Source organism: Polypterus senegalus, chromosome 9 (genome assembly GCF_016835505.1).
Source record: "Polypterus senegalus isolate Bchr_013 chromosome 9, ASM1683550v1, whole genome shotgun sequence".
Taxonomy (NCBI): domain Eukaryota; kingdom Metazoa; phylum Chordata; class Cladistia; order Polypteriformes; family Polypteridae; genus Polypterus; species Polypterus senegalus.
Window position 1 is genome coordinate 143,266,726 of NC_053162.1, and position 13,926 is coordinate 143,280,651.

At 34.5% G+C, this 13,926-nt stretch overlaps 1 protein-coding gene across 1 annotated transcript in view; it reads right to left on the reverse strand.

Annotated features, from left to right (window-relative positions):
• Window positions 1-1,609: 1,609 nt before the first annotated feature.
• zw10 (zw10 kinetochore protein) overlaps window positions 1,610-13,926 on the reverse strand; it is a 62,092-nt gene continuing 49,775 nt past the window's right edge. The window contains exons 12-16 of the mRNA XM_039764003.1: window positions 6,825-6,994; window positions 5,304-5,434; window positions 3,120-3,251; window positions 2,128-2,324; window positions 1,610-1,867 (exon numbers count right to left, since the gene is read on the reverse strand). Of these exons, the coding sequence (XP_039619937.1) occupies window positions 1,747-1,867; window positions 2,128-2,324; window positions 3,120-3,251; window positions 5,304-5,434; window positions 6,825-6,994 (751 nt within the window). The 3' untranslated portion in view covers window positions 1,610-1,746. The remainder of the gene's footprint in view (window positions 1,868-2,127; window positions 2,325-3,119; window positions 3,252-5,303; window positions 5,435-6,824; window positions 6,995-13,926) is intronic.

Sequence of the window (13,926 nt, forward strand, 5' to 3'; positions counted from 1 at the left end):
ACTAGCACACAAAAGCTAACCCCATTAGTGGAAAGCCTGACCTGAAATGGAGGCAAATCTGTTGAAAAAGTTCCTCTTTACTATCAAATTACCTCAGCCCAATCCACAATGTTTTCCTCATTCTTTCAAAAATTATGCTGTTTTCTGGGTAAGAATATTACAGATCTTGACATGTTTTTAGGAAAGACTTCTAGAATTATTCATTCAAAAATGAAAAAAACAAAAGAAAGGAGAATTAAAAAATTTTCTTACAGTAAAGGATACAGAGATGGTAACTCCTGCATTCATTTATAGTTGAACTGACTTCATCGATATGTTATTCAAAAACTGCTTAAATTCAGGTAATGCTGAGTTATACTTCAAGGATTAGAATTAGAACATACAATCCCTTGTTTTTCAATCTTTATGATGGTTTCAAGTTAAGCTTAGGACTAATTTTCAATCCTTTCAAATCCTGGAGATTTGTACCTTTTGTGAAAGTATTTCTAGGATACTTCAGGCTTCATACATTATATAGTTTATGCCTACATTTTGTCATCTACTAGTAGAATATAAAAAACGTTTCTGTTTTAACAATGTGTTTACACAGATTACTGTACAAATGGAACAAACATGAAATGCGTGTGTTCCAAACAACAATCTATTATTTCCACTCTAAAAGTCCACTTCACTCCCAGAAAATCAATCAAGGCATGAGCTGGGAGAAGTTTGTGCACGTTCTAAGTCGGTGGGGGGATGGAATAGCCGTCTGCTTGCAGCCTGATTTTTATCAGCACATTTAGATGACAAGAGACGCTAGTGGAGAGCTGTGAACGATTTTAAGAAGCGATTTAAGGTGGGACGGATTTACGAGTTTTTTCGTAGGCTCTGGTAATTCTAGTGTTAAGCCACAGTGTGTTGATTCTTGGCCTGCATAGACAAAGACATTATTGTATATGGGGCAGCACTGCTGCCTCACTGTAAGGAGACCTGGGTTCGCTTCCCAGGTGCTCCCTGCATGGAGTTTGCATGTTCTTCCCGTGTCTGCGGGGGTTTCTTCTGGGTGTTCCAGTTTCCTCCCACAGTCCAAAGACATGCGGGTTAGGTGCTTGGTGTGTGTGTGTGCCCTGCGGTGGGCTGGCACCCTTTCCAGGAATTTGTTCCTGCCTTGCGCCCTGTGCTGGCTGGGATTGGCTCCAGCAGACCCCTGTGACCCTGTGTTAAGATATAGCTGGTTGGAAAATGACTGACTGACTGACTTCTGTATATGGGTGCTTTTTACAGCCAGATGCAGAGCTGTCACAGTGTTCAGGAGATTAAAGTACAAAGGTACTGTTTCATGAATTACATCATAAATGATACTATTCAAAAATACTCAATATTCTACTCAAACCTGGTTGCAGAATCACACAAGAAAACACACTCACCTTTTCAATTGCATATGTGTAATTGTTTCCATACTTTTAAGCATAACATTAGTATGAGGAATAAAAATCTCTTGAAAAATTAAAAATATGTTAAGAATAAGTAGATTTTTAAGGTTATCTTGAATAAAAAATGAAAAACAGAAAAAGAATATTATAGTAATATTTATAGTTCATGACTGGAAAAATAAAGACAGCCCGCAACATTTTCAGAAGAATAAATTGAGATTGTTATTTATTTATATGCATTGTGAAAGCATAAAATTCAATGACATATTACATATGCTATTTTGTTGCAAAGAAAAATTATTATATACACATATTACAGTCATGTAAAAAAAGTTTACTTTATTTTAGCAAGTGCTGCTGCTCTTCTGTCTGTGTTTTGAAACAATGCTCGGATCAGGCTTTTCACCTCACTGGAGGAAAACTCAGCTGCCAAGGGGCCTTTTCCATCTGCCCACCTGTCACAAAAATCAGGAAAATAAATTAAATATTAAATTACTTTTCTTATTGTTAAAAGCTATGTTCAGAATCTATATTGGATCAGATTTAATAAAGTGAAGGTAAGAAATTATGTATCTACCCCAAATGTAGCTCACATAAACAAAGATATAGTTATTTGAAATGTTATCATTCATTTTTCTTGGTTTGTCCATGGGCTTTAAAGTAAAGGTAACCTTAGGAAATGGACAAGAGAACCTACAGTATATATTTCAAGTACCTGTCCACAATCTCTTGCAGACTGGCCTGTAAGACAATCATGAGCTCCTTGAAAGCCATCCATTTCTGAACATACACAGGAACTTCTTCCTGATATTTCTTGTTTTTATCTGGCAATGGGGTGAAAACCTGTGGACCTTCTTCAACAATAGTTTTACACAGGGAATAAAGGATGTCCCCATCTTCAGAGGAAATGTCCTACAGAAAGACAGTGAATGACAAAAATGAGATCAGAACTTTTCAGTGTTATTTTTAGTTTTTATTTTTATTTTATTCTTTAAATTAATTAACTGCTTTCTTCAAGAAAATCTTACAAAACACAGCTTAACATAAATTAAAAGTTAACAGCTCATCAATTTAAAAGTAAGTCATCAATTCAAATACTGAAATGTGGTTAAAACAGGCCAATGTCATGAATCCTGGGAAAATCCACCATGCTTGTTACACTTTCATTTATCAACTCAGTAATGAACTAGAACAAAGGAAATGAAAATGCTCTAGAACCTAACAACACATGTTATAGGCAGGGTTATATCACACAGAAACAAAATCTAAAGAAATATGTGAAAAAAAAATGATAAAGACTTATGAAATGGCAGCTGTCATTACTTATGATATTATGTGTACACTGGTACACTGTCACAGATTGAAATTTTAAAAAGCTAAAGTTAAACTGATCATTTGTTCATAAACTTAAATCTGATCACCAAGTAATTTAAAAACACATAAAATAAATAAACATATTAGACAAAATCTACTTTCGTATACAGAGCTCACATGATGACATATTCAAGGAAAGCCTACATACATTGTTCATTTGAACAGCTGAAATAAAATCTTTATACAACTGAGCAGTAATAAATAAGTAACATCATTAATATAATAGGTTCCAGCTATAAATGAACAAAATTAATTAATACAATTAAAAAATAAAGTTTAATAATTGATACATAAATTCTGCAGGTTATGAGAATTTAAATTATAAATATGTACCTCTAGTGTGGTTATTTTGTGAATAATCTCAGAAAGGGCAGTGTTTAACAGAGTACCCATTGCTTTACAATATATGTTTACAGGAAGAACATCTTGCCATACTTTTCCCAAGCGTTTTAAATGATGTAAAACCTGCAACATTAAAAAGCAAAACTTAAAAAAAAATGACACATTGATAACTGTGAATACTAATAGAAAAAAGACTTGCATCTCATTTCATCTTTACTTTCTATTTTCACTTATCTTCATGTATAACGATAATTTATTCCTTTGACAACAGTATTAGGGCTCTGTTTCATTTGTTCTTCTAAGATGTCTATAAAAATTTTCTCATTTTGCCATTCAGTGACACCTTCTACATGAAAAAAGCCTTGGTAATGCAGAGCTGTAACTATATAAATGTAACAAAGCAAATTATATATGCAGATGACGCTGGCACCACAACATTAAATGATTTCATACATGTATAAATGTTATATCGAATGCTTTCAAATTTTTGAGGTACAGGGCTTATTGAAGTGCTGAAAACTGTTTGTGTTAATTCATGGTGATCTATTCATCAAAGTACATATATTACAAAGAAACACTACCAGAAAAACAACAAAAACAAAAATAAAATCATTTCACATTTAAGGTACACTTCCTCTTCACTGCATAACTATGTTTCTAGCCTTAAATTATGATGAAATTTCTATTACAGACAATGAAATCAAATAAACTGCAATTCACATATTAACGTATACAAAAACATTTACACGATCAACAAGTAAAAGAAATTTTAAAAGCATTTGTTCACACACGGATATTTATTATCTACACTTTTCATTGATTTAAGATAGGGGCTTAATGAAACATCAGTATATATTTTCAAAACACTTGGAATGTTATTTTAAAATGCCCGCTCTTGAAAAAATTAAACACACACACACACATTAATAGTAATGAAAACAGAAAAAAATAATTTCATCAAAGCAAAAGAAATATAAATCCCATAACTTAAAATCAGTTTTAAGATATTTCCATTGTACAATATGATATACAGTGGGAGTGTGGTAGGTTTTCTGTATATGTGAATCCAAGCGCTTATAGGTGCCGCTATATGAGTGTTAGATTGATATAATCTCTGCTTACTGAGCAATAGTGTTAACCTTCAGCATATCTTTGTATAGGATGCATTTCTCTTTGCTCTAGTCTGCTTATGCAGTCTTGGACATATCTGTTGCAAATCAAATTACTGAGAATTTTATATGTATTATAATCATGAATCACTGCCTGCGCTCCAATCCCCCACTCCCCATTAAATCCAAGTGACCCCTCACTAGTGTTTTTGGTGTCAACCCTTCAGTAAAGCAATATTACTCAACTTTAAATCGCAACACACATACTGATGGCATAAAAATACATCACTAAATGGTAATTGTGAGGCACATGGATATGAAAACACAAAATATCAGGAAATTGTGACAAAATGTGTACTGCACTAATATCTGAAGAAGAGCCTGCCCTTAAAAATAAATACCCTTATAAGTAACTGTGATATTCTACCACCTCCACATCAAATAATAAACAAAGTAATAAGTTTAAAATCTACTGTACCATCAAGAATAAGAAGTTAAGCAAATGTAAATTAAGTCTTGTGAACTGAGGCTTACCAGGCTTATACATTGATAAATACTGAATGTAACTGTAAAGTACAAACTCTGTGGGGAATTAAGTTGTTTTGGCCCCAGAAGGAGCATGGATCCAATTAAAAATAAAAGAATTTCAATCATCCAGTCAGGATGTATATGATATATGAAGATCCACAACAGGAATGAATGATAAACCCTTTAATTCAGTCTGGGTCCCACTGAAAATAGATTCTGGATAATTGTAATATATACATCCTGGAACTGCTTTTCCATTTTAAAGCGGAGTTTAAATAAAGACAACAAATTCAAACATAAGGAAGAAAAGAACCTACCATCACAGCACATACCATCTGTACTCTTAATAAATATTAACGATGTAAGAAGTATTAAAGAATATTGCCAGTTAACTTCCCCTTCTAGCTCTGCTAATGTTTAAGACAGTGCATATTGTGCTGATATGCCTACTGTTATGTAGATATGATGAATGGTAGTTCTATTTTTTAATAGTAAATTAAGAATCATATTATCAAATTCTTTTAGATTCATGTCTGACCTGCTTGACGGCTTTACTTGCTGCTAAGTATGCATCTTCATCATCTAGGTTTGAAAAATTCCTTGCTGTTGACAGTCTTTCCAGAAGCTCTGCCTTTTGAGCCCGCATCTGTGCCAGGAAACATTCAGTACCTAGTCAAGATATATTAAAGCAGAGGAGTACTGAAGTAAACACTTTATTCCAGATAATGTCAAGTGATTTCTATTCTGCTCCAATTTATACAAAATATTCCTCTGCTCTCCCACCTATGCCTATGAACTTACACAACTTTAACTTATTAATTATAAATGAACAAGTGGAGTAGGTATAACTGATTATTTGCTATGCTTAGCTTTTAGAATATAAAGAGATTCTTTCAGAGCTGATAAATGACATTTGTCCTAAAGCGCACTACAGTATAGTGGGACTAATTTATTGTGAGTGAGTAAAAGTGTAAAATGCACAATTCAGTTAGAATTCTAGCATTTATTCAACAAAAATGTAGCACAGACTTAAACCCAAATCATTGAACCACCACAAACAAAACATATTACAAAATTCTTCAAATGAAATTATCCATTAAAATACATTCTTGTTTATCATGTAGCCAGTGACTGTTGACATGTAGCATTTGACTAGAATTTCACTGTATTCTGCATATGTGACAATATTACTATTACTATATCATTCCAGATTCAATTTCAGAGACAGATAACTAGTTTCTCTAGTCCATTCATGTGCACAAAAAAATTCAGAAACTTAGCATCAGGATATCCATTAATCCAAAATTATCTCCCAACAGCTGATTTTAATAATAGACAGAGGACACCCTCTTTACAGAACGGTCGATTCAGAAACAGCAGAAGTCACCTGGCAGTGTGATAACCTGGATTATGACTTCAACTTTAATATTAACTCTGTACTTAAAACAATATTGTTCCTATTCTATTTCATGATGGTGATTACTACCTGCAGAGCTCAATTTAGCCAATGGTATAACTGCCAGCTGTGAGTTCTTTGCAAGCAAGCAGTGTATTATATGACAAAGTACTGTAGGTGCAATTATTGTACTGTACATTTTCTTTTAAATATAACATATATACAAATGTAATAAAAATAAAGAAAGCAGAAAATATTCTTTACTTATTAATTTATATGTGCAGAAATCTTTAATAAAGGTTCAACTATATCGGCCAATTTTAAATAAACTTCTTTAGCTAAACTTATATTATTAAATGAGTACTATGTACTATATACTCTAATGTAAACAGGAATGTTTGCTCTGATACTACAGCAGACAGGTTGGAAATACCTCATGAATACTCAGACATATAACAAAAAACAGTCCAAAGACATGCAGGTTACGTGCATTGGCGATCCTAAATTGTCCCTAGTGTGTGCTGGCATCCTGCCCGTGGTTTGTTTCTTGCCTTGCGCCCTGTGTTGGCTGGGATTGGCTCCAGCAGACCCCGTGACCCTGTAGTCAGGATATAGTGAGTTGGATAATGGAGTGATGGATAAAGAAAAAACAGAGTATCTTACCAAGTCTCCGGAACCCTGGCACCAGATCAACAAAAGTAGCTGCTCCTTCACACAATGGTTTTGGAAGACGGTATTTGAACTGGTGTCCAAGAGTCAGCAGATTGTGAGCGATGAACATACAATTGTTGTGGTGAATGGCTGCTAATTGAGGAAGCTTTTGAAGATTTTCTCTGAAGTGCAGAATACAAAATATTTGCATTAAATAAAACAGGATCTAACTCTCTACTTCTGTTTTATGGTGCACTTGAGAATGCACATACTCTCACCGATCTTCACTTCATACTTTAAGCAATGATGGAGTAAAGAACATTAAGCAAACTAATGTCTAATAAATAAATGTGTTTCAGGAAGCCCAGAATAAAATGAGTACAGCAACAGTACCCTGTGCCACTCCACAATGCCAACTGTGTTTCACACAAAATCTTTACAAATGATTCTAGTATTACATGTCAGAATAGTTTACATTTATCAGTACAATCAGCAGCAATAGCCTACACCATCCAGATCACATCTTTAGTATTCAATTTAGAGTCAACAATCATTACCCAAAGCAAAACTACAGAGAAAGGGCAAATTTACACACATTATAATGACAGTGACCAAGTTCAGATGATCACAACACCTTCCATGTGCTCCTTGCACACAATTTGTAAAGAGAGACAATCAATATTCCTCTAAAGGGATGGATACATTTTAATTCCCAATGACATGGTCAGAATAGGAAGATTAAGAATGGCGATAGTTTCTTCATTATTTAAAGCATCTGCCAATAAACAAAACTTTGTCATACCTCGCCTATGTTTTCATCAACTTGGCAGCAGATGTTTAAATTCCTTGCATATTTTTGAATATACCGTGTGTTACACCTTATTTTTCATTTACCCCATCCCTGACATGATACATTAATATATGCCAACATCATTGGCATACATTTGTTGCATTAAAAATTAAATTATCAGCTTTTTTTCACACTATATCCACAAATTTAAATTATTCATTTATTTTAAAATCATTATTTATAAAATAAAAATATTATAGTATTGAAAACAAAGTGCCTTCTATTTATCGAATTTAATGTATATACTGTATACATGCTCCTCACTAAACAATTATGTAAATATACAAGAGTGTTTTGCACTCTTTACCAAAACTGGTCCTGCAATGTACTAAATATAATATAATCCTTTTGAATGTATGCATTTCTTCAAAAACTGCTAATGAAAATTCCATAGGTTAGGGGTATCAGGCGTTAGCACTAGATCAGCACTGCCACACCACATTTTTTTACAGCACTCTTTAAACCAGGAAGGTTACTATGTATTTCTTTAATTTAATAATGTAAATTAACTATTAGCTTTGTAATTTCTCCTTTGCATGAGGTGGACATCGTGAAGAGAGGGAGGGAGTTGTCTAATTAAATTAAACAAGAAAAAATCTGTAACTAAAAAGATAGTAACAGTAATTCAGTTTCTTATAAGAGTTTTACAATTTTTAATTGCAAGGTATTTTAAAGCATGGTGGGCAATGTTGTTAGCACTCTACCCCAGATACCATTTCCAGACCTTCTCTCCATTTTTGTGTTTTTCTTTTTTAACCCTCACCCCACAACACCCGACCCCAAACGCTAGGTCTCATACCACTTAAGACTTTTGTGTGTGTTAAATGACAACTTTGAACTGACTCTACACGGCAGAGTGTGGGTACTTCTGTGAACATGCCTTATGACAGGCTGATGCACCTCCCAGGGTTGGTTTCTGCCTTGTCCCCAATGCTGTTTAAATGGGATTCTGCTCTTACAATTCAAACCTGGACCCTAGCAGTGGATGGATAGATATTTCAATTAATTCTACATTGGTAGGACATGACTGACAAAATTTCCTGGTTTGCAGATTTCACATCTTAAAACCAAGTCAGAGCCATCCTTTGCTGCTCACACCCAACCCCACAACTTTAAACAGGAACAGACACATTTTTTTATCTTTTAATAGCAAAAAGTGCTTTTCATGCAGGTACTATGCAAAAAAACAGCATTATATATATACATATATATATATATATATATATATATATGTATATGTATGTGTATATATATATATATGTATATGTATGTGTATATATATATATATGTATATGTATGTGTATATATATATATATATATGTATGTGTATATATATATATATATACACACACACACACACATACATATATATATACACTCACCTAAAGGATTATTAGGAACACCTGTTCAATTTCTCATTAATGCAATTATCTAATCAGCCAATCACATGGCAGTTGCTTCAATGCATTTAGGGGTGTGGTCCTGGTCAAGACAATCTCCTGAACTCCAAACTGAATGTCAGAATGGGAAAGAAAGGCGATTTAAGCAATTTTGAGCGTGGCATGGTTGTTGGTGCCAGACGGGCCGGTCTGAGTATTTCACAATCTGCTCAGTTACTGGGATTTTCACGCACAACCATTTCTAGGGTTTACAAAGAATGGTGTGAAAAGGGAAAACCATCCAGTATGCAGCAGTCCTGTGGGCGAAAATGCCTTGTTGATGCTAGAGGTCAGAGGAGAATGGGCCGACTGATTCAAGCTGATAGAAGAGCAACTTTGACTGAAATATCCACTCGTTACAACCGAGGTATGCAGCAAAGCATTTGTGAAGCCACAACACGCACAACCTTGAGGCGGATGGGCTACAACAACAAAAGACCCCACCGGGTACCACTCATCTCCACTACAAATAGGAAAAAGAGGCTACAATTTGCACAAGCTCACCAAAATTGGATAGTTGAAGACTGGAAAAATGTTGCCTGGTCTGATGAGTCTCGATTTCTGTTGAGACATTCAAATGGTAGAGTCAGAATTTGGCGTAAACAGAATGAGAACATGGATCCATCATGCCTTGTTACCACTGTGCAGGCTGGTGGTGGTGGTGTAATGGTGTGGGGGATGTTTTCTTGGCACACTTTAGGCCCCTTAGTGCCAATTGGGTATCGTTTAAATGCCACGGGCTACCTGAGCATTGTTTCTGACCCTGTCCATCCCTTCATGACCACCATGTACCCATCCTCTGATGGCTACTTCCAGCAGGATAATGCACCGTGTCACAAAGCTCAAATCATTTCAAATTGGTTTCTTGAACATGACAATGAGTTCACTGTACTAAAATTGCCCCCACAATCACCAGATCTCAACCCAATAGAGCATCTTTGGGATGTGGTGGAACGGGAGCTTCGTGCCCTGGATGTGCATTCCACAAATCTCCATCAACTGCAAGATGCTATCCTATCAATATGGGCCAACATTTCTAAAGAATGCTTTCAGCACCTTGTTGAATCAATGCCACGTAGAATTAATGCAGTTCTGAAGGCGAAAGGGGGTCAAACACCGTATTAGTATGGTGTTCCTAATAATCCTTTAGGTGAGTGTATATATTATATGTGTACACACACATAGATACATACATACACACACACATATATATATATATATATATTATATATATAAATAATATATATATATATATAATATATATATATAAATATAATATATATATATATATATAAAAATATATATATATATATATATATAAAATATATATACACATATATGTATATGTGTGTATATTTATATATTGGCCAGCCACAACAAACATGTAAATATCCATCCATCCATTTTCCAACCCGCTGAATCTGAACACAGGGTCACGGACGGGATCTGCTGGAGCCAATCCCAGCCAACACAGGGCACAAGGCAGGAAATCATCCCAATCACGGTGCCAACCCACCGCAGACATGAAAATATTCCAAAATTAAAAAAAAAAATATTCAGTTTAGTTCATATAGTCTTGGTATGTTATGAATAAAAAATGATAGAAAAACTACCTTGACAGTACTTGAGCATGCGCATGCATATGAGTGAACCTTGCATTGAACTTGGTTTAGAGATGATTCCTTCTTTGTACCAAGGTTGGGACATTATATTTTTCTCCACTTAAAGCTGGCCAAGAGAAAAAGGTGTAAGAACATACAGAGCATTGCATCGCAGCTTGCTGTGTATGGTGCTGCATAGCCACAAACTGGTCAGAGTGCCCATGCTAAACCCAGTACACCTTTGAAAGTGTCTACAATTGCCATGTGAATGTCAGAACTGGACCATGAAACTATGGGAGAAAATGGCCTGATCTGACGATTCACATAAGGCCAAGCGTACATGCATTATTTACCTGGGGAAGAGATGGACTCAGGGTGCGCTATGAGAACATGGTAAGCTGGCGGAGGCAGTGTGATGCTCTCTGCAATGTTCTGCTGGGAAACCTTGGGTCCTGGCATTCATGAGGATGTTACTTTGACATGTACCACCCACCTAAAGATTGCTGCAGGCCACATACCACTTCATGTCAACAGCACTCCCTGATGTTGGTGGCCCTTTTAGCAGGATAATGAGGCAGGCCACACTGCAAAATTTGTTTGAGAATGGTTTGAGGAACAATACAAAGAGTTCAAGATGTTGACTTGGCATCCAGATTCCCCATATCTGGATTCCCCAACTTGATTAAGCATCTGTGGGATGTGCTAGAAAAACAAGTCTGATCCTTGGAGGCCCCAGCTCACAACTTAGAGAACTTAAAGGATTTGCTGTTAATGTCTTGGTGCCATATACAACAAAACACTTTCAAAAGTCTTGTGGAGTCCATGCCTCAATGGGTCAGAGATGTTTTGGCAAGGGTGACCTACACAATATTAGGCAGAAGGCTTTAATATTGTGGCTGATTGATGCAGCCATTAACTGCATTTCAGACACACTATAAGTCATGAAAAAACATACCACATTCAGTTCTTTCAGAATATTTATCCATAGAAGTAACTGGACAAAAACGTGTAATACTATCCAATCTGATTATCCTAAGAATCATAATTCTAAACATTGACTAATCCCACCTGTTGCTTTGTCTTTTTAATAAATTAGAGAAACAGACATTTAATTACTATGGATGTGTCTTCTTGTAAGAAACATACTTACTTATGATAGGTTGGAACAACATCATAGAATAGCTGGAAGATGTTACGAACAGTATAGAAAAGCTGAATAGCACTAAAAGAAAAAAGAAAAAAGAAACTGATAAACATAACTAACTTTTTTTAATTGTCATAAGTAAAAATATTAGTAGGGGATTATTAATAAAAATAAAGCAGGAGATGAAAATTCTGCACTTCAAATTCTATAGGGTGGTCCAGATCTAATTATGCAATTTTCATTACGCTATAACTTATTAAGTTTATTACTCCAAGCCTGTATCCAACTGAATGGAGGACAAGTGGGACATTACATGGAAAATCAGTGAATTAATTCAATGTAAGTCCATTTTCGTTTATTACAAGATATTTTGAACAATTCTTTTGTCTTGTATTGTTTTCCTGCATTGCATTAAAAGTTGCATAATTAGATCTGGACCACCCTATAGAAGCTTCAATGTTAAAGCTATATGCATTTAAGGGCTTCGTTGACAATAATCTCTTCCTTTGGTATAAATATTATTCCACTGTTCAAAGACTTGCCCCTTCACAAAGGTACACAAAAATTAAGATATTTTCTCATTATACAGAATTGGGGTCAAAACTATTGAAATACCAATAGGTATCAATTTTAACATTTTAAAATGACTTTAATACTCATTTTTCATTTATTAATTCTACAGCCTACATTACAAATGCACTTCCAGTTTTCCATGCCTTGAGTTGCAGCTCCATTTCCATCAAATCACAGGTGTTAATAAGATGGCACACTTAACTGACAAAGGGGGCTGCCGGAGTGATGTCTGGAAATGCTTTGGCTTTGTAGTAAATGTGGATGGAAAACCATAAGAAACATAAAAACCTGTATGCAAGAATTGCAAGTTGAGTCTATACAAAACATTTTAAGAGGTATCTTATTTCTAATTTACGTACACGTAGTAAGTTTTCAACATTAATAAGTATAAACATGTAAACTGTTGTGTTAGAAGTAGGGATGTGATTTTTTATCTTTTTTCTACACGTTAAAACATTTTTATTAATATTATTATATATTAATATTATATTTTATTACTTACTAATAAGTCCAATTATTTTTATCTGCGGGTGGGTCACTTTTATTCTGTGTTGTTCATTCAGAGGTAACACTCTTTGGCACTATAGGGCTCTATCAGTCCATTCATTTTTAAACCCTTGTCTTGAAGTCTCTTGCCATAATGCATTACTTTCATTTATTTTATTATGTGTGATTTTAAGACTGTATTTCATCACATTTCTCATAAAATTTAAGGCACTGTAACTTTTTACTGCTCAGCTGCATAATGGCACTACTACTTTGTGTGTTCATAAACTTCCAGCTGTGCTTCAGAGCATATGTTTAGTAATTAATTTGCAGCCCAACAAGGGCAATCACGGAACAGCACACCGACATGCTAATCCTTCTTGCAAAAAAAAAAAAAAAAAAGGAAGTTACAAAGACATTTTTGATTATTCACACAAAAATACAATGTGTACAGATTGCATGTAAAGCCTTTAAAGTGTATTGGATATTAAAATTGATATTAAATTTCAATACTTTTCAAAACTGTGGTATTCTGGCAACCCTATAGAGGATAAATACATGTTAATTTGTGAATTTAAGAAGATTTCACTATTGCAGTGTTTCCTAGGAAAAGGTAATTAAAAATGTTACCGTTATAAGAACTATGACTTAAAATTTTTAGCAACTGCGTATATTTTATTTCTAAAATGTGTAAATACAAATAATATATAAACATAATAATATAGGTTGTAAAGTATATGTTGATCAGCTCAGTGATCAGGCACAAGTCCACCAAGTTTGGAGGATTTATAACAGGCTCATAAACTATTCTAAAACCACTCCTAAGTACAACCAGTTTGTTTAAAAAAAATGAAGGATGAAACAAAAAAAAATAAAAAATCAATGCGGTGTATGTATCCAAAATATGTACCAAGCCAATGACAAAATAAGGGTGGAAGAGAAAATTAAGGATACACTTGCTAAAAAGGATACAGTAGCAAAACAAAATCAAAACTATGACCTTCCACCTGAAGAAAATGAA